This window comes from Nansenia antarctica (assembly GCF_963989245.1).
Source record: "Nansenia antarctica genome assembly, chromosome: 8".
In the NCBI taxonomy this organism is placed as follows: domain Eukaryota; kingdom Metazoa; phylum Chordata; class Actinopteri; order Argentiniformes; family Microstomatidae; genus Nansenia; species Nansenia antarctica.
Window position 1 is genome coordinate 42,807,988 of NC_137678.1, and position 27,286 is coordinate 42,835,273.

The following is a 27,286-nucleotide window of genomic DNA, read 5'->3' on the forward strand; positions in this document are numbered from 1 at the left end:
CACAGTCAAACTATCTATCTATCTATCTCGTGTGAAGTGGGAACTAATATTTCCTAAAAGACACTTGAGGAACTGTCGTTCGGGATGTAGTTTCCGCCTGTGAGCCTTTTTTGACGCAAGCATTACGTTAGCCAGCCTGTAAGTCTGCTCGGGACCAGGCTAATTATATCTGACTCAGAAGGATATGTTGCATAGCAACCAAGCAGCGAATTATTTGAGCCACATTGATGGAACCGACTGCAAGCTTATTTCAACCTGGATCAGAGTTAATCGCTTGGATCAGAGTTAATCTCGCTTAGTGGAACGGCCCCCTGGGCACTCAATAATGTTTTTACAACCGTGCAGTTGAAGGAAACGCTACTGATAAAGGCTTGGTGCTCAACAGATGCAGCTGTCTCTCCATTTATATGAATTACATTGTAAAGTTCACATCAACCAATTAATCTTTCAGAGGATTATGTTGAATTATATTTTGTTATTGGCGGAAAGCTGACATTACCTACATCTACTCCACAGTGAGTAATACCCAAAGCCTCAATCTCGGGTACTACTTTCACTCAGAAGCTGTTGCCTCTGCAGACACACTCCCTTGTGGCATCTGTGACAAAGCCTGTTCAAATATGCAGGTGTGTGTGCATTGATACAATTACACATTCAACAAAAATGATACCTTCCGATTGAATTACATTTTTCATATAATTTGTTGACAATGTACGAACTCTACGTCACATCAATTGACAAAGGTGATGAACATTTGTATCAGGCATTACTTGCAGAACTTCAGTTTAGTGGTCCTCTTGCACACACAGGATTTTTTTTGCCTAGCACTCAAGTTCGATGTTTATGTTGACAGAAATCGAAGGTAACAATGTTTCTGGATGTTTTTTTGAAGTGAAAGATATTCTATAATCATGACTGTAATGGATGTGTTCATGTGGGTTATGCAAACCCTTGATGTCGAGGCTGGAGTTCTCGCGGGATGGTCGACAAGCTATTTGTTTACCTCTCGACTGCTCCCTGACGGCCTAGCTACAGATTAGCTTCCTATCTAGTTGGAAATCATTTTTATTTTATTTTGGCGAGACGTTCTATTTTAAATTGTAACTCCATGATATATTTAATCCAAAGCAATTGAATACAATTGCAAGAGAGATTTGTACTTTTTAAAACGGTAATCATTATCACGCATATCCCGGTGGGATTCTTTGTAGCTAGATGTAGCTATGGACGCGCAAGCCATAATCAAATGTCAACAGAACCTAGCGAGACTGCAAGGAATTGTACCCTAACTGTTCATATCAACTCAAGTTGATAAGGACCTGAACGCGTTATTGAAGTGCAGTCAATTGCACATCAAATTACTAAAGTTTACAAAGGACAAGTGTTGCAAGCGAGCTATTTAGCTAACGAATTAGCCGTCAAAGTTGTTAGCTCGCTACTAAACAGGGGATGCTTTGGAACGCTCGTCAAACTTAATCTCGAGACTTTTACCAACGGCAATCATCAGTCAATCTTTTACCAACGGCAATCTCAGACAATCAAACTGTTGGGAAGGTTAGTTGAAACACTTGGCTAGCTAAATAGAGCAGTTAGTGCTGGATATTTAATGAACTTGAATGTATGATCATGGAGCTCATGAAGTAATGTGATAAGATGAATATATCGTTCCGTGATTAATACTAACTAGCTAACTAGAAGTATTTAGCTAGCTACTACGCAAGCTGACGAGTCCTGTTGGTCTTATTTGATGTCCAAACTGAGTTAACTGCTTTTACATGTACCTCCCCATGGGTTTTATTTTCCTAGAATGCCTGCTGAGCGCAAGAGATCAGTAAACATGGATGAGAAAGAGACATGCTCATTCAGTAGCAAGGAAAAAGAAAAAGAGAGGGATGGTGAGAGGCGTCCCGCCTCCTCTCGAGAGAAAGGGAGGGATGAGGCCAAGGTGAGTGGCAAAAAAGACAGTGGCAAGGCTGCAGAGGATAAGAGGAGGCGCCTGGAGGAGGAAAAGAGGAAGAGAGAAGAGAAGGAGCGTAAAAAGAAAGAGGAGGAGAAACAGAAGGCTGAGGAGGAGCAAAGGAAAAAGGAGGAAGAGGACAAGCGGCTGCAGGAAGAGGAGGAGAAGAGAATTATGGAGGAGGAGGCCAAGAGGCAGCGTGAAGAGGAGGCAGCTCAACTCAAGTAAGAGATCAATTCTTGGAAAGCACTCGCTACTGGTTATACTGCTTGGGGGGGCGGTGTAAGCAAAGCGATGTGCAGATTCTTTCAGATTCTTTCAGCTTTCCACAATACAGGTCTGTCCATAGTATCTGTTGTTTTTAAGTTGATATAATGATATAGACAATGTAGTCTGGGTTGTGTGTTGACAAGGCTAAACGCTGTGATTTGAACAAGCCTGTATTCTTCATCTCTCTTCCTCACCCAGGGAGAAGGAGGAGGGCCACCAGCTGCACCAGGAGGCCTGGGAGCGCCACCAGTGCAGGAAGGAGCTGCGCGGCCGGAACCAGAACGCCCACGAGGGCCGGCCCGAGGAGGCCTTCTTCAGTCGGCTCGACTCCAGCCTGAAGAAGAACACCGCCTTTGTCAAAAAGCTGCGCACGCTCACCGAGCAGCAGCGCGACGCCCTTTCCAACGACTTTGGCTCGCTCAACCTCAGCAAGTACATCGGCGAGGCGGTGAGCTCTGTAGTGGAAGCCAAGCTGAAGATCTCCGACGTGGGCTGTGCCGTGCACCTGTGCTCCCTCTTTCACCAGCGCTATGCGGAGTTCGCCCCGCTGCTTCTGCAGGCCTGGAAGAAGCACTTCGAGGCGCGTAAGGAGGAGAAGGCACCCAACGTGAGCAAGCTGCGCACAGACTTGCGCTTCATTGCAGAGCTCACCATCGTGGGCCTCTTCACCGACAAGGAGGGCCTGTCCCTCATCTACGAGCAGCTGAAGAGCATCATCGGGGCGGACCGCGACACGCACACGCACGTGTCGGTGGTCATCAGCTTCTGTAAGCACTGCGGGGACGACATCGCCGGCCTGGTGCCCCGCAAGGTGAAGGCGGCGTCGGAGAAGTTTGGCCTGGCGTTCCCCCCGAGTGAGATCATCAACACAGAGAAGCAGCAGGCCTTCCAGAACCTTCTGAGGGAGTACTTCACCTCGCTCACTAAACACCTGAAGAAGGATCACCGCGAGCTGCAGAACATCGAGCGGCAGAACAGGTGAGGGGGGGGGGGGGGGGGTGTGAGGGGGGCACAGCAGAATATTCACTTACCTTTTAATGTAACATACTCTGAGGTGTCTGTGATGGAAGTGCTGAGACAGCTCCATGCTTCTTCTCCCTCCAGGCGTATCCTCCACTCCAAAGGTGAGCTGAGTGAGGACAGACACAAGCAGTATGAGGAGTTTGCCACCTCTTACCAGAAGCTGCTGGCCAACACCCAGTCACTGGCAGACCTGCTGGACGAGAACATGCCAGATCTCCCCCAGGACAAGACCGTGCAGGAGGGTAAAGACTTCATATATGAAGACTGACTGTGTCTAATGGATGGTCTGAACTTTCACTGAACTTGAGATTTTATTTTTGGGGGGAGGAGCTGTTTTGGCAAGTTTCGAAACAGTGACTGTTGGAATCCCTGTCATGTCTTGTTGCTGTCTGTTATTTTTTTGTGATCAAGATTTTTTATTGCTTTTAACAACACATAACAATGACAATACAGAACAAGAAAGGAAAGGAGGGAGAAAACAAAGAAAACAAAAAAAAAAAGGGGTAGTGTAGCAGACAAGTGGGGCGGCTGTGGCGCAGGAGGTAGAGTCGCCGTCTAATGATCACAAGGTTGGCAGATCAGCAGTTCGAATCCCGGCTGGCCACATGTCGAAGTGTCCTTGGGCAAGACACTGAACCCCAAAATTGCTCCCAATGAGCAGGCCGGCGCCTTGCATGGTAGCTTGCCGCCATTGGTGTGTGAATGTGTGTGTGAATGGGTGAATGAGAGGCCGTTGTAAAGCGCTTTGGAATAAGGCGCTATATAAGTCCATATATATAAGTCAGTCCATTTACCATTTAGACAAGTCATAGCCAAATAGTAGAAATATAATACAATCCGGATTGGGGTAAATGGGAAATCAAATTACAGAGTAGTCAGGTTGGCTGTCTGTTATTTGTGGTGTGTGAGGATGTGTGTGAGTGTTGGTGTATCTAACCACTGTTCCTCTTTGTGCTATTAGAGCACGGCCCTGGGATTGACATCTTCACCCCTGGGAAGCCCGGGGAGTACGACCTGGAGGGGGGCATCTGGGAGGACGAAGACGCACGCAACTTCTACGAGAACATGGTGGACCTGAAGGCGTTCGTCCCTGCCATCCTGTTTAAGGACAACGAGAAGGGCAAAGACAAGGATGAGGCCAAAGGTACACACACACACACACACAGACACACACCACTTTTGTCTATCTGCCGTTGCGGATGACCTGCTGACTGAGCCCTGCTCTCCCACCCGTCCCGTTTGTTTAGATGCCAAAGAGGCCAAGGAGGTTGCCACGACAGCAGAGGAGCTGGAGCTGGAGTTGGAGGCGCTGGACATCGCCGACGACCCCCTGGCTGAGCTGGAGGGTCCCGACGAGGCGGAGAGCGAAGAGCTCGCCAAGAAACTGTTGGACGAGCAAGGTAAAGACCGAGGTACTCTTACTCTACCCGCGGACGGGGGGCCGGCGGTAGCCTAGAGGTCAGAGAGGGCCCGGCTAGCAATCGGAAGGTCGCCGGTTCGATCCCCGCCTCAGGAAGGGAGCCCTCGAGCAAGGCACGTAAACCCCTAATTGCTCCAGGGGCGCCGAATATGGCTGACCCTGTGCCTAGACCCTGTGCCTAGAGCAAAAATAGCAAATTCCAACAATTCACAAGTTGATTGCATAGCAATAAATCAGGTGGTGGTCATGTCGACGAAGCACAAGTGGTGATTGTATCCAAATATATCATACTGTACTTCTAAGCAAGATTTATTGAGGGACCTCTCATTGTGCATGTCATCCATGACCGCGTCATCCTTTTTAGTGTCTTACCAAGCTTCCCCCGGCTTCTGGATAATGGAAGGGTGTTAGTTGTGTGTGATGTCTCTTTCAGGCCTCAGGTTAGGGTCAGTGAAAGATCAGAGAAAGGGAGGTAGGAGCTGTCATGCCAAAACCTGGCACTGCCAAATCCACAGCCACTCAGGTCTGTATGGTGAGTTACACAGTTAGTGTAGTTGCGCTAAGTATTAATGAGAGTCATAGCAACAAATAATTAGAGATTTTCCGTGTTGTATGTCCATTTGATTTTGTCTATCATTATGCCATGGATGCTTTGCACTGCATATGTTTTTGCTGGGCTCAATGGTGATCAGCAGATGTAACTAACACTGCATGCTCTGCTGCCTGTTTGTGTGTGAAGAACAAGAGGAAGAGGAGGCCAGCACCGGGTCCCACCTGAAGCTCATCGTGGATGCCTTCATCCAGTCGCTCCCCAACTGTGTCAACAGAGACCTCATAGACAAGGCAAGGAGTGCCCCCCCCCCACACACACACATTTTAAATGCTTTATTTACTGTATGTCCACATACATGTACAATTCTAAAGGACATAAATACTAACAGTGCATTTTGATATCATGGAAACAATCTGTTACAGTAATGCTGAGCCAACAACCAGTTCTGCCACACACAGGATGTTATTTACACCAGATGATACCAGTGGGTTGACAGATACAGTATCAGTACTGTAAAACAGACAGTATTCAGCTTATGGGTACAGGAAGCACCGCCTTCTCCATATTGAGCGGCTACCAATAACAGCGGATACTGAGCAATATTTTGCTAACTGTTTGGCCCTTCTCTTGGGTAGACCAGCCATTTGAAGGCCTCTAACAACAGACTTATGAACATGGCCCAGGCTGCCAAATATGAAAACTAAAAGTTGACATCTGTAGCACACACACACACACACACACACACACACACACACACACACACACACACACACACACACACACACACACACACACACACACACACACACACACCCCTAGAGTTTTCTAATGAAAATGTCAGTTTAGCCATAACAGACATGAGGACACTCCTGAGTGGCTGTTATGATGTTTTGCCATAGCTGTTTATTTATATTTAGAGTCATGTTACGTTTTTTTGGGGATAAGATATTTGATCACGATAATAGGCTATATGCACACTCTCTTCCGCATTCCAACTCTGCCATGTACTTTATTTCCGATGTAGCTTGAAACATATAGTCTAAATCCCTTTTCCTTTTTACTTGCTGCGGTAGCGCAAGATCCCTGGATAAATCGACCCACATCGGTGATTGAAAGCTTCGGTAAAAGCAAAAAAAAACAAACAAAAAACGCAGCCTTGAATTTTAAATACACGCGCCGGTGGGGGGGACGTGGCACCGGAAGTAAAGTACATGGCAGAGTCGGAATGCAGAAGAGAGTGTGCATATAGCCTATTGGCAAGACATGGATGGAGTTAAAGAGGCCCTGAAGAGTTTTTGACAACATCTCAGAGGTGCTGAGTGACGATGAAACCTCCTGTCTAACTGTCCTCACAGGCCGCCATGGACTTCTGCATGAACATGAACACAAAGTCCAACAGGAGGAAGCTTGTCCGCGCCCTCTTCACTGTCCCCAGGCAAAGGTGAGTCTGAACTCACCCCCCCCCCCGGCACATCACGGATGGAACGAGACTGTCACTGCCTCCTTTTCCCCACCCGGTGGCACTGTTGTCCTCCGTTTGGAACAGCAGCGAGGAAGTCAGGGAGAGTCTCTGTGGTTGTGAAGACACGGTGAACCTCATGGTTTTGTCTCCCCGACAGGTTGGATCTGCTGCCCTTCTACTCCCGTCTGGTGGCGACCCTTCACCCCTGCATGTCAGACGTGGCCGAGGACCTGTGCTCCATGCTCAAAGGAGACTTTAGGTTCCACGTAAGGATCCCCAGTACTACAACTAGCCATGCCTCCCCATCCACTAATATAGCCATATAGCAATTCTCCAGGCTGAAGCTTCAAGCCTCAGACAACTGCGCATGTATACTAGTTTTAAGCCAGACCTGCATGTGCTAAGGAATCTCGGGAACAGAGCAGATCGAGGAAGCAGATCTAAAATACACAATTGCCCCTTGTTTCCTCTTAGATACGGAAGAAGGACCAGATCAACATCGAAACGAAAAATAAAACGGTGCGGTTCATCGGAGAGCTGGCCAAGTTCAAGATGTTCTCCAAGACGGACACCCTTCACTGTTTGAAGGTAGGGCGCGTGCGTCGCTCTCACCGTGCCCCTCGGGGAAGGTCATAATGTTTGTTATGATGTGGGACGGCATGAGCTCTGAGTGTGTGTGTGTGTGTGTGTGTGTGTGTGTGTTTTCCTGTAGATGCTGCTGTCAGACTTCTCCCACCACCACATTGAGATGGCCTGCACCCTGCTGGAGACCAGTGGACGCTTCCTCTTCAGATCCCCCGAGTCCCACCTGCGCACCAGCGTCCTCCTGGTACACACACGCACACACGCACACACGCACACACACACACACACACACACACACACACAGAAACACTCACACACACAGAAACACTCACAGACACACACACACACACACACACACACAGAAACACACACACACACACACACACACACACACACACACAGAGAAACACTCACACACAGACACACAGACACACAGACACACACACACACTCACACACACACACACACACACACACACACACACTCACACACACACACACACACACACACACACACACACACACACACACATATGCACAGCTCTGACATTCCCCTGATGGTACCCCTGAAGGGGAGAGACACCCTCAGACAATCTTCTTGTTTAACCTTCCTCATCAAATCACAGCTGAGAGGTGTTGTTGGGCCTGAGACCAAGCAGAGGGTGTGACTTTATTCAGCATAATGCATAGCCTAGCATCTTATTGTTTTTATAGAACCATCACAAAACGAGTTGTGACAAGACAAACACGTCACGAGCAAACTCTTAGAACGACGCACTGAAAAGCAGCTACCGTGACGACGAACTCCGCCGAGAAAGTCAACTCCACCAGATTTCACACAGTGAAATACAATATAGTTCCGTTTTTTTTAGGTGCTTCAAAGAACCTTTCCTATCGGCTATATTGAAATGTCTCTCCTAACCTCCCGCGCGTGTCTCTCGTGCCTCAGGAGCAAATGATGCGTAAGAAGCAGGCCCAGCATTTGGACGCTCGCTACGTGACCATGGTGGAGAACGCCTACTACTACTGCAACCCCCCGCCCATGGAGAAGACCGTGAGGAAGAAGAGACCCCCGCTGCAGGAGTACATCCGCAAACTCCTCTACAAGGACCTGTCCAAGGTCACCACTGAGAAGGTGCAGATAGTGACAGTTCACCCCAACATAACAGTCGACTTTTCTTTACTAATAAATCCAGATTTTATTGACAATTGACTCCCTCACAAGTCACAACCTCCTTTTCCTTTCCCCCCCCCTGTTCTTCTCCTCTTTGTCCTCTATTTGTCCTTCTTCCCCCTGTCTCCTCCTCCCTCTTCCACCTCTCCCTCTCATTCTCTCCTCCTCCCCCCCCCCCCCCCTCCCCCTCATCCTAGGTGCTGAGGCAGATGCGTAAGTTGCCCTGGCAGGACCCTGAGTCCAAGGGCTACCTGATCTGCTGCATGGTCAACATCTGGAACGTCAAGTACAACAGCATCCACTGTGTGGCCAACCTGCTGGCCGGCCTGGTGGCCTACCAGGAGGACGTGGGCATCCACGTGGTGGACGGGGTGCTGGAGGACATCCGCCTGGGCATGGAGGTGAGGAGGGGGACCGTGGGGATGGGACGGTTCAGGAGAACCGCAAGCTCCAGGATGGGGAGCTCTTTGTGGCCATGGAGGGGAGGGAGGAGGGGGAGGAGGGGGAGGAGGGGACCACTGCAAGCTCCAGGATGGGGAGCTCTTTGTGGGCATGGAGGTGAGGAGGGGATCAGGGGAGGTCAGGGGAAGCCAAGCCAAGCCCAGGATGTTGAAGAGGGGGGAGCTGGGTTAGGGGATATGCTCCGATCGGTGACCACTATTTCTGGATGTAAGGAGTGTTTTAGAGGCCTAGCGAGACCGATTGTGATGAGGCTTTTCTTAATGACCTGAAGAATCGGGAGAGTTTAATGCCGCATTAGCAGGATGAGTTTGGCAGTCGGTGGAGATTGAAATGAGGCCTAAGGCGATGTCCTTTGCAGCAGCGTATGAGAAGGATGTCTGTCTGCAAGTAAAAACGCCTGGGTTGGTGCGACGCTGAATGACGCCTTGAGCTCGCCACTGAGATCAACACCTCGATCGGCTTTCAAAAAGCAACTGAAAAAAATCGTTATGAGCTGTTTATTTTATATTGTAGTGCTTTTCCCGTTGAAAGGTGGGCAAGATGGAAATCTATGTTTATTTTTTTTACTAATCTTACTATCCTTGTATCTATTTTCAGTTTTGTTTTTTTGTTTGTTTTGTTTTTGTCTTGTGTGTTTGTATGTGCTATCTTACCTTTCTGCCCAATGGATATGATTTTGTTTGTGGTTTCTTTTCTCCTATTGACGTGCAGTAAGTGTCCCTTGATTTTTATTTGAACCATTGATATTGACGTGGAGTGGAACTATGCACAAGCCTTCTGGGCTTCGTTCCCTCCTTGCACAATTTCTTGTGTGCTAAATAAATAACCTAAACTAAACTAAACTACTTGGGCACCGTATTTGACTCCCAATTGAAATTTGATGTAAATGCTGATTCTCTTGTTAAACGGGGCCAACAAAGTCTTCATTTACTACGAAACCCATTTTGTGTACTGTTTACTTGTCTTATATCGAGAGCCTATTAACTTTTTCTTTGATATGTTGGTTTAACGGTTTGTCTGTGAGAGATAGAAACAGCTTGAATAGTGTAGTCAAAGTCTGCTCCAAAATGATTGGAGTCCAGCAGAGTGACTTAAACACTCTCTGGGAGAAACGTGTAGTCCAGAAGGCCAGAGGACTTATTGCCCTACAAGACCATGTCCTGTCCTGTCTAGACCATGTCCTGTCTAGACCATGTCCTGTCCAGTGAATTCAGGCTACTGCCATCAGGACGGCGCTATCAGGCACCCCCCAGAAGGACAAACCGTTACGCCAAATCCTTTATTCCCTCAGCCATTCGGCTGCTAAATGAGTAGACCCACCTGGGAAAGAAGGGGTCCTGCCATCTTTTTTTTTTTGCACCCCTCGAATCTGTTAAACTTAAACTTGAACTGTGAACTTATGCACTTTTTATGTATCTCTTGAACTGTTCTTAAACTTGAACTGTTGGACTGGCATTTGTGAACCCGTGGACTGGGTGCTGAGCTCCAGTGATGAGTGTGTTGTTGTGGGATCGTGCATTGTTTGTGGCCGCGAACTGTGGAAACTGAATTGCCCCTTGGGGGATAAAGTATTCTGTATCTGTGTCTGTACCTACCGAAAGTGGTCCGAAGAGGGACAAACCTTAAACCTGGCGACAGGGTGTTGGGTGCCCAAGGCCTCATCGATGCAAGAGGGCAACAAAGGCCATCCCAACAGCACATTAGGCATGTGGTCATAACGCCTCATATCGCCCCCTCTCTCTCTACCATTTCTGCAGGTGAACCAGCCCAAGTTCAACCAGAGGCGGATCAGCAGCGCCAAGTTCCTGGGGGAGCTCTACAACTACCGCATGGTGGAGTCGGCGGTGATCTTCCGCACGCTCTTCTCCTTCATCTCGTTCGGGGTGAACCCGGACGGCAGCCCCAGCCCCCTGGACCCCCCCGAGCACCTGTTCCGCATCCGCATGGTTTGCACTCTGCTGGACACCTGCGGACAGTACTTTGACCGCGGCTCCAGCAAGAGGAAGCTGGACTGCTTCCTCATCTACTTCCAGGTCGGTGTTCTACCTCTCGAAGCCAACAGCGGTTCTCCTCTACACTCTCTCCATTTCGACCTTGTCTCTTTCTGTTTTTCTCTTCTCTTTCTCTCTGTGTTTTTCCCTTCTCTCTCTCTCCCTCTCTCTCTCTCTCATCTCTCTCTCTCATCTCTCTCTCTCATCTCTCTCTCTCTTTCTCTCTCTCTCTCTCTCTCATCTCTCTTTCTCTCTCTCTCTCTCATCTTTCTCTCTCATCTCTCTCTCATCTCTCTCTCATCTCTCTCTCTCATCTCTCTCTCTCATCTCTCTCTCTCTTTCTCTCTCATCTCTCTCTCTCTCTCATCTCTCTCTCTCATCTCTCTCTCTCTTTCTCTCTCTCCTCTCTCTCTCATCTCTCTCTCTCTCATCTCTCTCTCTCTTTCTCTCTCATCTCTATCTATGAGGCAAAGAAGCAGCACGGTTGCTTGCCAACCGTTTGACATTGTAAAGTACTTGGATATGATCATTCGTCATTCATTCAGTTCTATCGTGTTGTTGTCCTCCTCCTCGTCGTGTGTGTCCTCCAGAGGTACATCTGGTGGAAGAAGGGTGTGGAGCTGTGGAGCGTGGAGCACCCGTTCCCTATAGACATAGACTACATGATCACCGACACCCTGGAGCTCCTCCGGCCCAAGATGAGTCTCAGCAGCTCCCTGGAAGACGCCACCAAGGAGGTGGCCGAGCTGGAGAGGGAGCTCCTCGTCAAGCTGGGTAAGGCACAAGCACACACACACGCACACACACACACACACACACACACACACACACACACACACACGACCAAACGTACGTGCTGTACATGCCCACGGGCTGTGGAAGTGAGGCTTGTTGTAAGCAACCTCAGGTTGACCCACTCCTGCTCTCTGTCTTCCCAGCTGAGCAGCATTCCTATGAGAGTAGGTGGACGCTGCTCTCTGTGTCTGTCAGTCTGTCAGTCAGTCAGTCAGTCAGTCAGACAGGTCCAACTACCTTTTAAATGCATACCTGACTGACACGTACGTACACACACACACACACACACACACACACACACACACCAGTCAGACTGCTTGCGCAAGTTTTCCACGTGTAGGCTTCAGCTCTGTCCCTGTGGGAGCTTTACTGTGTTGTCAAATCATTTGTAATCTCTCCTCAGGGCGAAGTGGCTAATTTGTCTATGAAACGATTAAACAATAATGCCCTCCAGGCCGCGATTTGTCGTCGATATCGTCACGGGCACCGGAGTTCCGGCCAAAACCCCTTACCTAGTGACAGTACTGATGATGGATCACGGCCTCAAGGGCATTATCGCTTACACAACGCTTACACAACAAATCTCACCAAAGACATTGTGAGAAAGAAAACAATGCTGGCGAGTATTTCTTTCGTGATAGATTGTGGTGGTTTCTGCCCTGTGCTGCTGACAAATACAGTTCCCCAAACTACAAACGTCGTCGAGGGAACTCGATACACAAATCTAACGCGGTGTAGGATGACAGGTGATTTACCACGCGACATTATCGCTATTACATCACAGCTTCGAACGCCTCTCGCTACCAATCACAATGCTTTGTTTTCATCAACAACATTGTACAGTTTGTTCTTAACACCTCAATGAGCTGACATCTCAATGTCCTGCATAGGTGTGCAAGTTTGTATAGATCAGTAGGTATCTGCCCGAGGGTACATGTGTATCTACATTCCAGGGCTGGCAGGCAGAACGTTGGACAGAGCGATGAGGAGAATCAGAGAGAGAGGTGGAAACCAAGAGGAGCACCAACTAGGGAGAGACAGAGACCAGGAAGGAGGAAGCATTCCTGTAGCAGGTGGAATGAGTCACAAAGGCACAAACACAGACAGTTGTGATGATAGCGCAGACACAGACGCTTTGTTCAGGGTTTCAAGGTGTTGACAGGAATGTTGAAGGGAATGATTTCGATACCTACACACCAGCGGGCCGTGTGATGTGTGTGTGTGTGTGTGTGTGTGAGAGAGTGACTGATTCGATGGAGGCCCCCCAAGATAAACAGTGGCCTCATTGTTGTATCTCATCATCCTTTAACCAGGATGAGGCATTCCTCTGAGTACCCCGCTTAACTGAACCTGCTTAACTGAACATCATTGATCATTATGGGCAAGAAAGACAAATCCTTTCGTGAGCCATATTTCAACGACTTCTGTGCAAATGGGTTAGCTTTCTCCCTCAAAGTGATTGGCTTCAAGTCCTACTGTTGCCCTGCTGTATTCCCTTCTCATAGAGGTGTGTGTGCGTGTGTGTCCGTGCGTATGTGTCCTTGTGCCTGTGTGTGTGTTTGTGTGTCCGTCTGTGCGTGTGTGTGTGTGTGTGTGTGTGTGTGTGTGTGTGTGTCTGTGCAGGTCTGGCCATGGAGAAGGACGGCCGCAGCTCCAGCGCCCTGAGCGAAGGCGAGGCCCTGGACGAGGAAGACGACGACGACGACGAGGAGGGGGGGGCGGAGACGGAGGAGCTGTCTGGCAACGAGAGCGAGATGAACGAGCAGGAGGAAGAGGTGAGTCCCTCCCTCCCTCCCTCCGTCTGGTTAACACTCATCCCTCCCTCCCTCCGTCTGGTTAACACACATCCATCCCTCAGAATAGATTTCAAGATCCTTCTGCTTGTTTCTAAAGCTCTCGCTGGCACAGCACCAGAATATCTGAAAGCCCTTTTGCCTGCATATCAGCCCAGTAGAGCTCTCAGGTCTTCTGACGCTGGTTTTCTCTGTGTACCACATGTACAAAAGAAGAGATTTGGTGAGGCTGCATTCTCATTTTATGAACGCATCGACACCGACAGGCCTCAGAGCAGTAGGAGTGTAACAGGCCTCAGAGCAGTAGGAGTGTGACAGGCCTCAGAGCAGGGGGAGTGAGACAGGCCTCAGAGCAGGGGGAGTGTGACAGGCCTCAGAGCAGTAGGAGTGTGACAGGCCTCAGAGCAGGGGGAGTGAGACAGGCCTCAGAGCAGGGGGAGTGAGACAGGCCTCAGAGCAGGGTGAGTGAGACAGGCCTCAGAGCAGTAGGAGTGTGACAGGCCTCAGAGCAGGTGGAGTGTGACAGGCCTCAGAGCAGTAGGAGTGTGACAGGCCTCAGAGCAGTAGGAGTGTGACAGGCCTCAGAGCAGGTGGAGTGTGACAGGCCTCAGAGCAGGGGGAGTGTGACAGGCCTCAGAGCAGGGGGAGTGAGACAGGCCTCAGAGCAGGGGGAGTGAGACAGGCCTCAGAGCAGTAGGAGTGTGACAGGCCTCAGAGCAGGGGGAGTGAGACAGGCCTCAGAGCAGAGGGAGTGAGACAGGCCTCAGAGCAGAGGGAGTGAGACAGGCCCCAGAGCAGGGGGAGTGAGACAGGCCTCAGAGCAGGGGGAGTGTCTGATACGAGGAAACGGCGTTAGTGAGGCAACAGTGTCGCTGTTGGGAATCCACCTTTCAAACATAGATACCGCGTTGTCACGCACACACAGCATCTTAGATCTGCCAAGTTGATGTCTTGTTACAAAGTAAACAAACAGGCTTGTTGTTCCAGGAGGGGTCTGACAACGAGGAAGAGGAGAGGGAGGAAGAGGAGGAGGAGAACACGGACTACCTGACGGACTCCAACAAAGAGAACGAGACGGACGAGGAGAACAATGTAAGAGTGTGTGTGCGTGCGTGTGCGTGTGCGCTTGCGCGTGTGTGCGTGTGTGCATCTTGGTCAGCTGTGAATTGAACTGTCACTTATCCCTTCCCTGAGAAGGTGTGTGTGTGTGTTTCTGACTGTCCCGCCCCCTCCTGTAGGAGGTGACCCTGCGTGGCGGGGGGCTGAAGCACGTGGCGTGTGCCGAGGACGAGGACTTCATCCAGGCTCTGGACAAGATGATGCTGGAGAACCTGCAGGTACAGGCAACTAGCTGGCGGCTGCAGCAGTCCTGTGTAGTCGTAGTGTATTAAATATGATTCTCAGCGCGCGTGTGTGTGTGTCTCTCTCTCTCTCTCTCTCTCTCTCTCTCTCTCTCACTCTCTTTCTCTCTCTCTCTTTCCCTCTCTCTCTCTCTCCCTCTCTTACTCTCTCTCTCTCTCTCTCTCTCTCTCTCTTTCTCTTACTCTCTCTCTCTCTCTTACTCTCTCTCTCTCTCTTTCTCTCTCTCTCTCTTACTCTCTCTCTCTTACTCTCGCTCTCTCTCTCTTACTCTCTCTCTCTCTCTTACTCTCTCTCTCTCTCTTACTCTCTCTCTCTCTCTCTTACTCTCTCTTTCTCTCTTACTCTCTCTCTCTCTCTTACTCTCTCTCTTACTCTCTCTCTCTCTCTTACTCTCTCTCTCTTTCTCTCTTACTCTGTCTTACTCTCTCTCTCTCTTACTCTCTCTCTTTCTGTCTTACTCTCACTCTCTCTCTTACTCTCTCTCTCTTACTCTCTCTCACACTCTCTCTCTCTCTTTCTCTCTCTCTCTTACTCTTTCTCTCTCTCTCTCTTACTCTCCCTCTCTCTCTCTTTCTCTCTCTCTCTCTTTCTCTCTCTCTCTCTTTCTCTCTCTTACTCTCTCTCTCTTACTCTCTCCCTCTCTCTTACTCTCTTACTCTCTCTCTCTCTTTCTCTCTCTCTCTCTCTCTCTCTTACTCTCTCTCACTCTCTCTGTGGTTGTGTCTCATGGCGTGTGTGTAGGGGTGGGACGATTAGAAAATGTCATGTCACGATTATCGTGGGCAAAATAATCGCGATCCACGATATTATCGCGAGAATTTAAAAAAAAATAATAATAATTTTATGCCAATAAAACACACTGTAATCACTTTAACTTAGATTTTGTTGTATTTTTAGGACATTTTAAGTCAGTAATTCAGATTCTAGTGGCACATATCTCTGGCCATAATCTGGGTCCTTAAGAAAGAGCAATTCCTTTTCGGCCAATCAGCACCTTTCATTAACACAGTGTTTCCTCTATATGCATTTATTGGTGGCGGGCCGCCACGAACGAATTTCCTCCGCCACTAATCGATTCAGACAGTCCCCTTTGATTCAGGCTGCGCAGAAAGGCAGCGAGTTATTATGACCGGAGAACAGAAAAAAAGCAGATTGAAGCTAGATTTAGGCCGCTTCCAGACCAACATTTCGTTACGATTTAGGGGTAGTTATTTACAATATGTTACAATGTTGCAATTAACCTCGTCGTTTGTGTTCGCACTGCAATCGAGACTGAATCTCTCAACAGGCGGGCGACGCGCTTTCAAAACAGTTTTGTGATTGGTCCGAATTTAGCGGGACACACGCCGGTGCCTTTAATCCCGTATCCTAATCGAAAATGCAACATCATCAGCGACGACTGTGGGTTATTGCATTTACTGCTGTTCTCTGGTTCATGTTCTTATACCAGTGCTCACTATAGAGTATTTTAAATAAACATTCGTAATGTCTGTCTCTGATGTTCATGGTCAACTAAATCAGCCTATTTTGTGAAACAAATAATGTTCCCGCTAATGGGTTAACCGAGCATTCTCGCACCTAACGTGCAAGCACCTAGCTTCGAACTATTTGATCACCTTGTAGTGAAGCGAGCAGAGTATTCATAATACACGGCGTTCAGCCTTGTACAAAGCACTGTTATATGTTTGTGTTTACTCAATCACCCAGGCTGCTTAGCGGGTGATATGACGGGATATAAGTGGGACAGAGATTAATGAATGTTGTTGTCAGTACGCATGCAGAGAGTGAGAATAAAGCGCACATGATTGTTTTTCTACCTGCAAAACGACTACATCGTCCTGTTATTGCCGTCACTCCTACATTGGTGACCCTGATTTTCTCTCGAATGTTTTCGGAGATCATTGAAAATGACAACGAACGCAGTTTCACTCAAGCTGCCCGAGTTTTGGGAACAAAATGCCATAGCATGGTTTGCACAAGCTGAAGCTCAATTCGCCCTCAGGGATGTTACCGTGGATAATACCAAATACTACTACGTGGTAGCAGCTCTTACCAATTCAACGGCAGCGAGAGTGGTGAGTCTTATTGAAAACCTACCGGCACAGCACAAATATGTTACCTTGAAGGCGCACCTCATCAGTGTTTCCTCTATATGCATTTATTGGTGGCGGGCCGCCACGAATGAATTTGCTCCGCCACCAAATGATTCAGACAGTCCACTTTGATTCAGGCTGCGCAGAAAGGCAGCGAGTTATTATGACCGGAGAACTGAAAAAAAGCATGTGTCCCTGAACGCTCCGCCAATCACTGTGAGTAAACTGACTCTGAGAATGTCCTCACGTCACATTTTACCGTAATACCCTATATGTTGGTTGAAGTGCAACATCTCAGCTTTCAGGGACAGTTGGATTTTTTTCGATAGCACAAACCGTTTAGAAATTACGGTAATTACAATGTCGGGTGCGGATTTGTGCCGGTGGCGGTACATTCGGCGCAGAAGTGGTATCTATACCAGATAAATAATAACCATTTGCTTACGTAATTTTTCGTTTGTTTACATAGTCTGAAACTACAGATGGTAAGCTTTCAAATGATGCGTCATACATTGAAATCGAAAAAAAAATCAAGACGACACGAGTATTTGAATGTTTGTTTGTATCATGTTTTGCTCAAGAATGGTGACTGCTAAACGCTGCTAGCCTAACGTTTCGTTCTAAAACGAAAGTATAACGTCCCCACTTGGACAGTGGTTGAAATAATGACAGATAGCTTCTCTCATGTAATCTGTGCGTTTAATTGTAAACTATCTCATACACAACTTTCTTAGTTCACCCGAGCTCTCTCTCCCAACGGTCTCAATAACACACACAGCATCACAGGGGTGCATTGGCACACAACACAGTAACAGTGCGAACATGAACTCAAGCATTAATGAACATTAATGAACAGGGTTGTTCTATCTAATTTATTATGTTTGTGTTATGCTAATAAATGTAGATCCACACAGGTATACAAACTGAGATCCGTTTACTGTCAAGTGCCATTCATTCTGACAACACACACACACAGTCGTAAAGCTCTAACAGAACGTGACGTCGTAAAGTGCAACAAAGTGCTGCAATGACATACTGTCGTACATAACAATATTGGTATTTGATCACCTTCTATATAAAATCACCTGCTCGGCTTTAATGACTTAACCGCTATTTAAGAAATTATATTTGTTTTCGCGTGCACGCGTTGTATGCACGCGCACGCGTTTTATGCGAAAGACGACCACCCCGCCACTAATGTGAAAAATCCTGGAGGAAACACTGCTCATAGATACTTTTTTCTATATAAAATCACCTGCTCGGCTTTAATGACTTAACCGCTATTTAAGAAATTATAATTGTTGCCACCCTCTAGTTTTTGGTGAAACTACGTCTTTGTTTTGAGCGCCAGTGCGCGTGCACGCGGAAAACAAATCGCGAAAGACAACCACTCCGCCACTAATGTGAAAAATCCTGGAGGAAACACTGATTAACGTACCCAAGGAAGTTTAAAGAACGCACTCCCAGTGTTGCCAACTTCCAGAGCCCCTTGGCGACTTAATTAGTCAAAAGCGACCAGCGACAAATCTAACTTCCTTTTCTGGTCATTTGGGGAATTACTGTAAAGCATCTAACATATCCCGTATTCCACGGTTCACGTTGCAACCGAGCTCAGGAGAGACGAGTAGGGATACAGTCTATGGCGAGCGAGGGTTGCCGTCTCCTCTCTCCCTCAACACTCACTCCCACGGCCAGTCTGATAGCAGCCGCGGGGAGCGTACCGTTGTTCCCCGGGTCCTCGCAGGGGGTTCGGGCAAAGTTCGGGAAATAACGGACGGTTGTCATGTGTTTATACACATGGATGTTACGTGCCTAATGCCTTTGATGCGCACACTTGCTACTTGCCGCTTTAATCATTGTATTTAGCCTATAGCACGAGTCATGCATTGAATGTAACCTCAAGTGCTGAACAGTATTAAGTAAACCACAATATATTTGCTAAAGCTTAGGGGCGACCGTGCCTTTTGCAGCCATAGACTGTCACTGCCTGGTAATAACAAGGAAGGCCAATGACAGTATCCCGTCTAAAGTTTTTCACCAGCCATGGTGAGTAGGCTAGCATACGTTACCTAGTGACTGAACCAGCCATGGTGAGTAGGCTAGCATACGTTACCTAGTGACTGACTGACGAGGCTGACTTGACAGTAACGTTACCCATGCAGGCTGAACAATAGCGCGAGACAGGTTCTGTGAGGATATTCGCGCGCGGCTCATGTGAGGAATTGCAATTATATTACAGTAACAGTCGCTAACTTGACTGCAAAAGTAATGTAGCCTAGGCTGAAAAATAGCGCCAGACATTTGTTAAACACAGTTTATTCATAACATACGATTATGACGATTATTCAAATAATTAAAATTCTCCACGATTAAGTTATCGCGGGTGTTTTTATCGCGATTAACGATAAAAAACGATAATCGTCCCATCCCTACGTGTGTGTTGCATGTGTTGTGTGTTGTGTCTCATGGCGTGTGTGTGTTGTGTGTTGTGTCTCATGGCGTGTGTGTGTGTGTGTGTGTGTGTTGTGTGTTGTGTCTCATGGCGTGTGTGTGTGTGTGTGTGTGTTGTGTGTGTTGTGTGTTGTGTCTCATGACGTGTGTGTGTTGTGTGGTTGTGTCTCATGGCGTGTGTGTTGTGGTGGTGTCTCATGGCGTGTGTGTGTTGTGTCTCATGGCGTGTGTGTGTTGTGTCTCATGGCGTGTGTGTTGTGTCTCATGGCGTGTGTGTTGTGGTGGTGTCTCATGGCGTGTGTGTGTTGTGTCTCATGGCGTGTGTGTGTTGTGTGTTGTGTCTCATGGCGTGTGTGTTGTGTGTTGTGTCTCATGGCGTGTGTGTTGTGTGTTGTGTCTCATGGCGTGTGTGTTGTGGTGGTGTCTCATGGCGTGTGTGTGTTGTGTCTCATGGCGTGTGTGTGTTGTGTGTTGTGTCTCATGGCGTGTGTGTTGTGTGTTGTGTTTCATGGCGTGTGTGTTGTGTGTTGTGTCTCATGGCGTGTGTGTGTTGTGTCTCATGGCGTGTGTGTGTTGTGTGTTGTGTCTCATGGCGTGTGTGTTGTGTGTTGTGTTTCATGGCGTGTGTGTTGTGTGTTGTGTCTCATGGCGTGTGTGTTGTGTGTTGTGTCTCATGGCGTGTGTGTGTTGTGTCTCATGGCGTGTGTGTGTTGTGTGTTGTGTCTCATGGCGTGTGTGTTGTGTCTCATGGCGTGTGTGTTGTGGTGGTGTCTCATGGCGTGTGTGTGTTGTGGTGGTGTCTCATGGCGTGTGTGTTGTGGTGGTGTCTCATGGCGTGTGTGTGTTGTGTGTTGTGTCTCATGGCGTGTGTGTTGTGTGTTGTGTCTCATGGCGTGTGTGTTGTGTGTTGTGTCTCATGGCGTGTGTGTTGTGTGTTGTGTCTCATGGCGTGTGTGTTGTGTGTTGTGTCTCATGGCGTGTGTGTTGTGGTGGTGTCTCATGGCGTGTGTGTTGTGTGTTGTGTCTCATGGCGTGTGTGTTGTGTGTTGTGTCTCATGGCGTGTGTTAGAGATGCTCCGATCAGGGTTTTTGGTGCCGATCACCGATCACCGATCACTGGAATCAGTGATCTGCCGATCCGATATCACCGATCACCGATCACAGCGTTGAAAATGGCAATTGAAGCATTCTATTTATTGTGTAGCATTATTTATGTTTTTAATTATTCTTAACACCATTGACATTGTATATTAAGTATTCAAATGAAATTAGGAGATGAGAAAGTATCATGAATTGACAACCATCTGTTTTATTTAATTCACAACCACCTGTAGCTTACTTCAGGAAAAACAAATAAAATGTGAAAATAAAAATCATAATAAATAAAATGTACACTGTCACATCAAATGTGCAACATTCCACTCGAATGAGAGGAACTAGGGGCTCTTAGAGAACTTGGAGCTTATACTGTAGATTTCCTGAGGAACAATAAACATACCCAAACTAAACTGCAACATAAACAGGCTATAGCCAAATATAAAATACTGTTTCAAGTCAGTCAGTTTCAAGTCATATTTAGGAGGAGATAAGACAGCAAGTCAGCAATAATCAATAAAACAAAAAAACAAAACATTGCACCTAAGGAGATTTCAGACTCAAACCTTACTTCTTAAGCAGCATCACTGGCAGATTAGCCTTGAGAAATACAAGCATCTCACAGTTTTTGGCACTCAGCCTGTTCCTCTTATCATCTAAAATATGTCCTGCTATGCTGAAAAGTCACTCGCTATCTACACTTGTGCAAGGTGCACAGAGGAAGACCTAAAACTTGCGCGCTAATAGTTGTTGTTGCTATGGGCCTTAGCCTAGCTTAGTGACTTCCTGCTCGCTGGGTCACATGACGTCGCTGAACACTACCTACACTACGCTCGTGAAGTCGCGCTGGAACTCTGACCAGCACTCGTGGAACGCCTCTCGTCCAATCAAAGCACTCGGTCCCTTTATGACGTCGAGCCCAGTGTGCGCTTCGGCGCTCTCGGAGCGAATCGACGAACGCAGCAAATGCCGTATGATATTCGTGGTATTGAAATACCTTGCGTGCGTTCCTCCGCGAGGTATTTCTTTTGAGCAGACATTACAAACTGCATATTTGTTGTCTCTTTCCGACACTGTGTAATATTGCCAGACTGGCGACGCCATTTCTCTATGTAAACTGATCGGCCGTGTTTGATCGGCCGTTTTGAGAACTCCGATCAAAACCGATCAAGGGCATATCGGCCGATATCGATCGGCGCCGATCAGATCGGAGCATCTCTAGCGTGTGTGTTGTGGTGGTGTCTCATGGCGTGTGTGTGTTGTGGTGGTGTCTCATGGCGTGTGTGTGTTGTGGTGGTGTCTCATGGCGTGTGTGTGTTGTGTGTTGTGTCTCATGGCGTGTCTGTTGTGTGTTGTGTCTCATGGCGTGTCTGTTGTGTGTGTTGTGTCTCATGGTGTGTGTGTTGTGTGTGTTGTGTCTCATGGTGTGTGTGTGTGTGGTGTGGTCTGTGTGTAGCAGAGGAGTGGCGAGGCGGTGAAGGTGCACCAGCTGGACGTGGCCATCCCCCTGCAGCTGAAGAGCCAGCTGAAGAAGGTTCCGGGGCCCGTGTGCTCCGGGGAGGGAGACGCCGACATCTCTGACACCATGCAGTTTGTCATGCTCACGCGCAAGGGCAACAAGCAGCAGGTACGCACGCACGCACGCACGCACGCTAACACACATACACACACACATATACACACACACATATATATATATACACACACACACACACACACACACACACACATGTATATATATGTGTGGTGGCCTGGGAAAACCCTTCACATGGTGGCATTTTGACATTTTCCTTTTTTTATATTTCCATAAATTAGAAGTTCTCAGCTATTCATAACTGGTTGAATGACTGAGATAGCCCTTTATTTTAAAAAGTTATGAGCATTTTAATGTAGCATGTCAAAAAAAGTGAAAGGGGAGAAATCCTCCCCTTTCTCCTCCGGGTCGGGGGAGGAGCCTATGCAGATCGGCCGGTCTCGTTAGTCTGCTTGTGATGCGGTGGTAGTCTGCTTGCCTCGTCGGTATGCGAGGGACAGATCCATTTGTGTGTCTTCTAGTTAAGATGTTATTACTTTATGCTTATTGTGAGCATCAGTAAACTGGCAATAACACAGGTGGAAGTATCGTCTCTCCTTTCGCTCATGTGTGCGTGCGTTGCTTAACTGAGAATGAGACACGTTCAACGTGATGTTGTTTCGCTAGCAAACTACCCGCCACAAAAACATACAAATAAGTACTTTCTCTTTTGTTTTCTTAAAATGTTTATTCACCATAATGTAGTATGGAGTTCAAAGTACTAGAATACCACATAATATCAAAATCGCCAAAATCGCGATTTCCATCTATATTTGCTCTTTGCCACGAACGAACGCCAGCGACATCCGACGGGTTTTCCCAGGCCACCACACATATATACACACACGTATATATATATATATATACACACACACACGCACGCATACACCCACACACACACACACACACACACACACACACACACACACACATACACACACACACACACACACACATATATATACACACACACACACATGTACACAAACACACACATATAGACACACACACACACTCTCTCACGTCAAGGGTTCCTTCCCTGTTAGTTCAGTGAGACCCCCTTCACAGAGTCAGCACTGTCAGACAGACCCAGCAGGATAATATTGACTCTGAGTTGCAGCTCCGTGTGTATTCAGGGCCAGCTCCACTGGAGGAATGTGTGGGTTTGGGACTGAGACCAGCTCTTGTACTGTAGTAGGGTGTGTCCAGAGTTTTCGCCCAGCCAAGTCAAGCCGGGCGGAGAAGTCTAAAACCGAGTCCACTCGTTACATATGACTGCATGACGACAGTGGACGGAAATACAACACGTATGTCAACAGAATTATGCAACGACTTGTGGACAGAGACTTCATAGACGACGGTCTTTGTAAATGTTCGTGGTAAACCGTATAAAGGGGCGATGACGTTTTCTCCACACACCCCCATTGTAAACACCCCCCCCCCCCCGCCTCTCCCCTGTACTGGGTTCCCTCAGGAGAGAATGAAAGGAGTCCTGTGTGTGTGTGTTCACGTACGCCACGGTCTCACCATGTTACGTACCCGGGTCCCAGCTGGAGTCGCTCCCTGTCCATCACACACACCTCCACAGCACGCCCAGACTCAGCTCCCTAGCTCCACACGGCTCTACCCTGGGCTCATTGGAAACACTGGATCACAGCTTAGTTAGAGAGAAAGTGGTGGAATTGTTTTTGGGGGGAGCGTCATTTCTCATTCAAGTGCTGAGTGATTGTTCTCTGAGTGTTACCTCTCTGATCCAGCTACGGTGTTAGACCTTAGAACCTTCTCCATCCTCCATATGTGCCTTTCTCTCTCTCTCTCCTCTGTCTCCAGGATAAGATCTTGAACGTGTCTCTCTCTCTCCTCTGTCTCCAGTATAAGATCTTGAACCTGTCTCTCTCTCCTCTGTCTCCAGTATAAGATCTTGAACATGTCTCTCTCTCCTCTGTCTCCAGTATAATATCTTGAACCTGTCTCTCTCTCCTCTGTCTCCAGTATAAGATCTTGAACATGTCTCTCTCTCCTCTGTCTCCAGTATCAGATCTTGAAAATGTCACTCTCTCTCCTGTCTCCAGTATAAGATCTTGAACATGTCTCTCTCTCTCCTCTGTCTCCAGTATAAGATCTTGAATGTGTCTCTCTCTCTCCTCTGTCTCCAGTATAAGATCTTGAACATGTCTCTCTCTCTCCTCTGTCTCCAGTATAAGATCTTGAACCTGTCTCTCTCTCCTCTGTCTCCAGTATAAGATCTTGAACATGTCTCTCTCTCTCTCCTCTGTCTCCAGTATAAGATCTTGAACGTGTCTCTCTCTCTCCTCTGTCTCCAGTATAAGACCTTGAACGTGTCTCTCTCTCTCCTGTCTCCAGTATAAGATCTTGAACATGTCTCTCTCTCTCCTGTCTCCAGTATAAGATCTTGAACGTGCCCCTGTCGTCCCACCTGGCCGCCAACCACTTCAACCAGCAGCAGGCGGAACAGGAGGAGCGCATGCGCATGAAGAAGCTCACACTGGACATCAACGAGAGGCAGGAGCAGGAGGACTACCAAGGTACAGGAGAATACACTAGGGAGGGAGGGAGGGAGGGAGAGAATCAGTCTGAAAGACTGGGTGGGTGGGAGTGGGGGGGGGAATGAGTCTAAAAGTGTGAGTGAGATGGTGAGTGGGTGGGTGGATCGTCGGGAAGGAGGGAGAGAGAATGGAGTTTGAAAGAGTGAGTGAGAATAAGAGTATTTAATTAATTTAATTAAGTATAAAAGCGGACCACGTGAAGACGTTGTTGTTGTGTTGTTGCAGAGATGATGCAGTCCCTGGCTCAGCGGCCCGCTCCTGCCAACACCAACCGGGAGCGGCGCCCGCGCTACCAGCACCCCAAAGGGGCGCCCAACGCCGACCTCATCTTCAAGACTGGAGGAAGGTGAGACTCGCTCCTCAACTTGCCCGGTATTTACACTCTCCCACACGCTCGCACACACACACACACACACACACACACACACACACACACACACACACCTGTATTGACAGCTTTTAGAACGGACCCTGTTCAAGGACTTCATGCTTGTCATCTCACTGACACTCCCATGTTGCTATCTATCTTCTCTGTACTCAAACAGAAATCAGGAGAAACAGGAGAGATATTAAAGGCACGAGAAAAGAGACAGACAAGAGAGACAAGAGAGGCAAGAGAAACAGGAGAGAAAGGAGGGATTTGAGGTCCAGAGGCTAGGGCCGGCCAGATGAGCTGGACACGCTTCTGACCGCTCCGAGCTCAAGTCTTCTATGTTTTCTAGACAAGGCAGTCAGTATGATTTTTAAGTTAAGTTGTTGCTCCTGATTTCTGCACTCTCTGTAAACCGATCCATTCTGCTTTGCAGGTACTACATGTATAAGTGAGATATGTTTATTTATAAGTATTTATTTTATAAGCTGTTAAAAAAAAAAAAGGGAAGGGGGGAAAAAAGAAGCAAAACTTGGAAATAAAGATTGCATGAAATACCTATTTTCTGTACAAACCAAAGCAGCCTTGTGTGTCTTTCTCGTCCACTTACGAAAGAATCTCACAGCATTCAGAGGATGTTACTACACAACAAATTCATACATTGAGGAATAACACACTTTTTCTTCATTGTCCCACTTTCCCAGAAACACACAATAGCTCACTTGGTGGTCATCAAACACTGACTAGTACTGGGGAGGAGGGTGAGGGGAGGGATGGGGAGGAGGGTGAAGGGAGGGATGGGAAGGAGGGTGAAGGGAGGGATGGGGAGGAGGGTGAAGGGAGGGATGGGGAGGAGGGTGAGGGGAGGGATGGGGAGGAGGGTGAAGGGAGGGATGGGGAGGAGAGTGAGGGGAGGGATGGGGAGGAGGGTGATGGGAGGGATGGGGAGGAGGGTGAAGGGAGGGATGGGGAGGAGGGTGAAGGGAGGGATGGGGAGGAGGGTGAGGGGAGGGATGGGGAGGAGAGTGAGGGGAGGGATGGGGAGGAGGGTGATGGGAGGGATGGGGAGGAGGGTGAGGGGAGGGATGGAGAAGAAGGGAAGGAGGGATGGAGAAGAAGTGATGTATGTTGGGAAAGGATGGAGAAGCTTGCTTGGATGCATGCTTGGTGTGTGAGGAGGATGGAGGGACGGAGGGTGTTTTGGGGTGAAGAGGGGATGAAGAAGAAAGGGAGGGATGAGTGGGGGCGCTCTGTGAGGCAGCTCCTACAGTAATGTCCTGCTGTTTCCCCTAGGAGACGCTGATTGGAGTCTGGCCGAGGGAGCGAGCAAAGCGAGAGAACGAGAGAGAGAGAGACGACAAGAGAGAGGGAGAGAAAGAGCGGACAACCGGTCTCGCCTAAAACGGGGAGTGAGTCCGCCAGCCGCCAACTGACGCAAGCGCAGACCCCCCCACACCCAAACCCGCAAGCAGGAGTCGAAAAGAGGAGAGGTGTAAGGAAGGGCATCAACCATGGGGGTGGAGGGGGAGGGGGGGAGACACCCCCCCTTTACCTAGCCGAGGGGGTGGGAGGGTACAGACCACCCCATTCTTTCTGTCTGTCGCCTGGGGGATCACACCAGCACACAAACACCCGACTGTCTGATCGAGAGAACCAACCAAAAAAGGACACAAATTAACGACTGACCAGCTCACTTGACAAGGTGGACAGACACGGACGCAGACAGACAGACAGACAAGACAGACAGACAGACAGCCGAGCAGCAGGACAGAGGGACGACAGGCTGCCCTCTCGCTCCCCGTGCAGCACTGGAGGATGACACGTGATGTGGCACCGAGGTTCTCGTGCTCCTAGATGTGCATGAGGGAGGGGAGGAGGATGGACAGGATGTGTGTGTGTGTGTGTGTGTGTGTGTATGTGTGTGTGTGTGTGAGAGTGAGCAAGGGACCGGGTAGGGTGACTATCTTTTGGATACGGGCTGTGCTTCTCTTACTGGGAACAGACCTGTTCAGTCTTTTTACTCTATATCAAGCTAAGTCAAACGCTGTTTAAAGGGCAGCTCTGGGAGGAGTGTGAGGAGGGAGAGGGGGAGGAGGGAGAGGTGGAGGAAGGAGAGGTGGAGGAAGGAGAGGTGGAGGAAGGAGAGGTGGAGGAGGGAGAGAACAGGTCACCAAACTACTGTGGGACCCGGTAGACCAGGGACAGTGGAGGAGGAGAGGATATTGTATGGGAGAAAAAAATAGTTGGTGGTTTTGTGTGAGTGTGAAAGATGAATGTGAGGATCATAATAC

General features: G+C 48.4%; 2 protein-coding genes across 2 annotated transcripts in view; both read left to right on the plus strand.

The window, feature by feature from the left end:
- Positions 1-27,286, plus strand: part of LOC308164231 (F-box only protein 39-like) — a gene marked incomplete at both ends in the record, with an annotated part of 185,236 nt that overhangs the window by 104,782 nt on the left and 53,168 nt on the right. The gene's annotated exons all lie outside the window — the stretch shown is intronic.
- Positions 817-26,487, plus strand: upf2 (UPF2 regulator of nonsense mediated mRNA decay). Its single transcript, XM_080537419.1, has 22 exons — positions 817-862; positions 1,807-2,181; positions 2,426-3,205; positions 3,332-3,492; positions 4,212-4,394; positions 4,498-4,650; positions 5,410-5,513; positions 6,579-6,664; positions 6,843-6,951; positions 7,160-7,273; positions 7,398-7,514; positions 8,219-8,404; positions 8,641-8,844; positions 10,663-10,938; positions 11,487-11,670; positions 13,315-13,466; positions 14,472-14,576; positions 14,723-14,821; positions 21,942-22,112; positions 24,463-24,604; positions 24,851-24,997; positions 26,292-26,487. Exons 2-21 carry the CDS (start codon positions 1,808-1,810, stop codon positions 24,973-24,975), a joined length of 3,825 nt encoding a protein of 1,274 aa, XP_080393545.1. The 5' UTR covers positions 817-862; position 1,807; the 3' UTR covers positions 24,976-24,997; positions 26,292-26,487.

Bases quoted from the DNA above. Each gene is read 5' to 3' on its own strand.
- upf2 (XM_080537419.1), top strand. From the start codon at position 1,808: ATGCCTGCTGAGCGCAAGAGATCAGTAAACATGGATGAGAAAGAGACA. The intron at 3,206-3,331 runs GTGAGGGGGGGG...TTCTCCCTCCAG, and splicing joins AACATCGAGCGGCAGAACAG to GCGTATCCTCCACTCCAAAG. The intron at 14,822-21,941 runs GTACAGGCAACT...GTCTGTGTGTAG, and splicing joins TGATGCTGGAGAACCTGCAG to CAGAGGAGTGGCGAGGCGGT.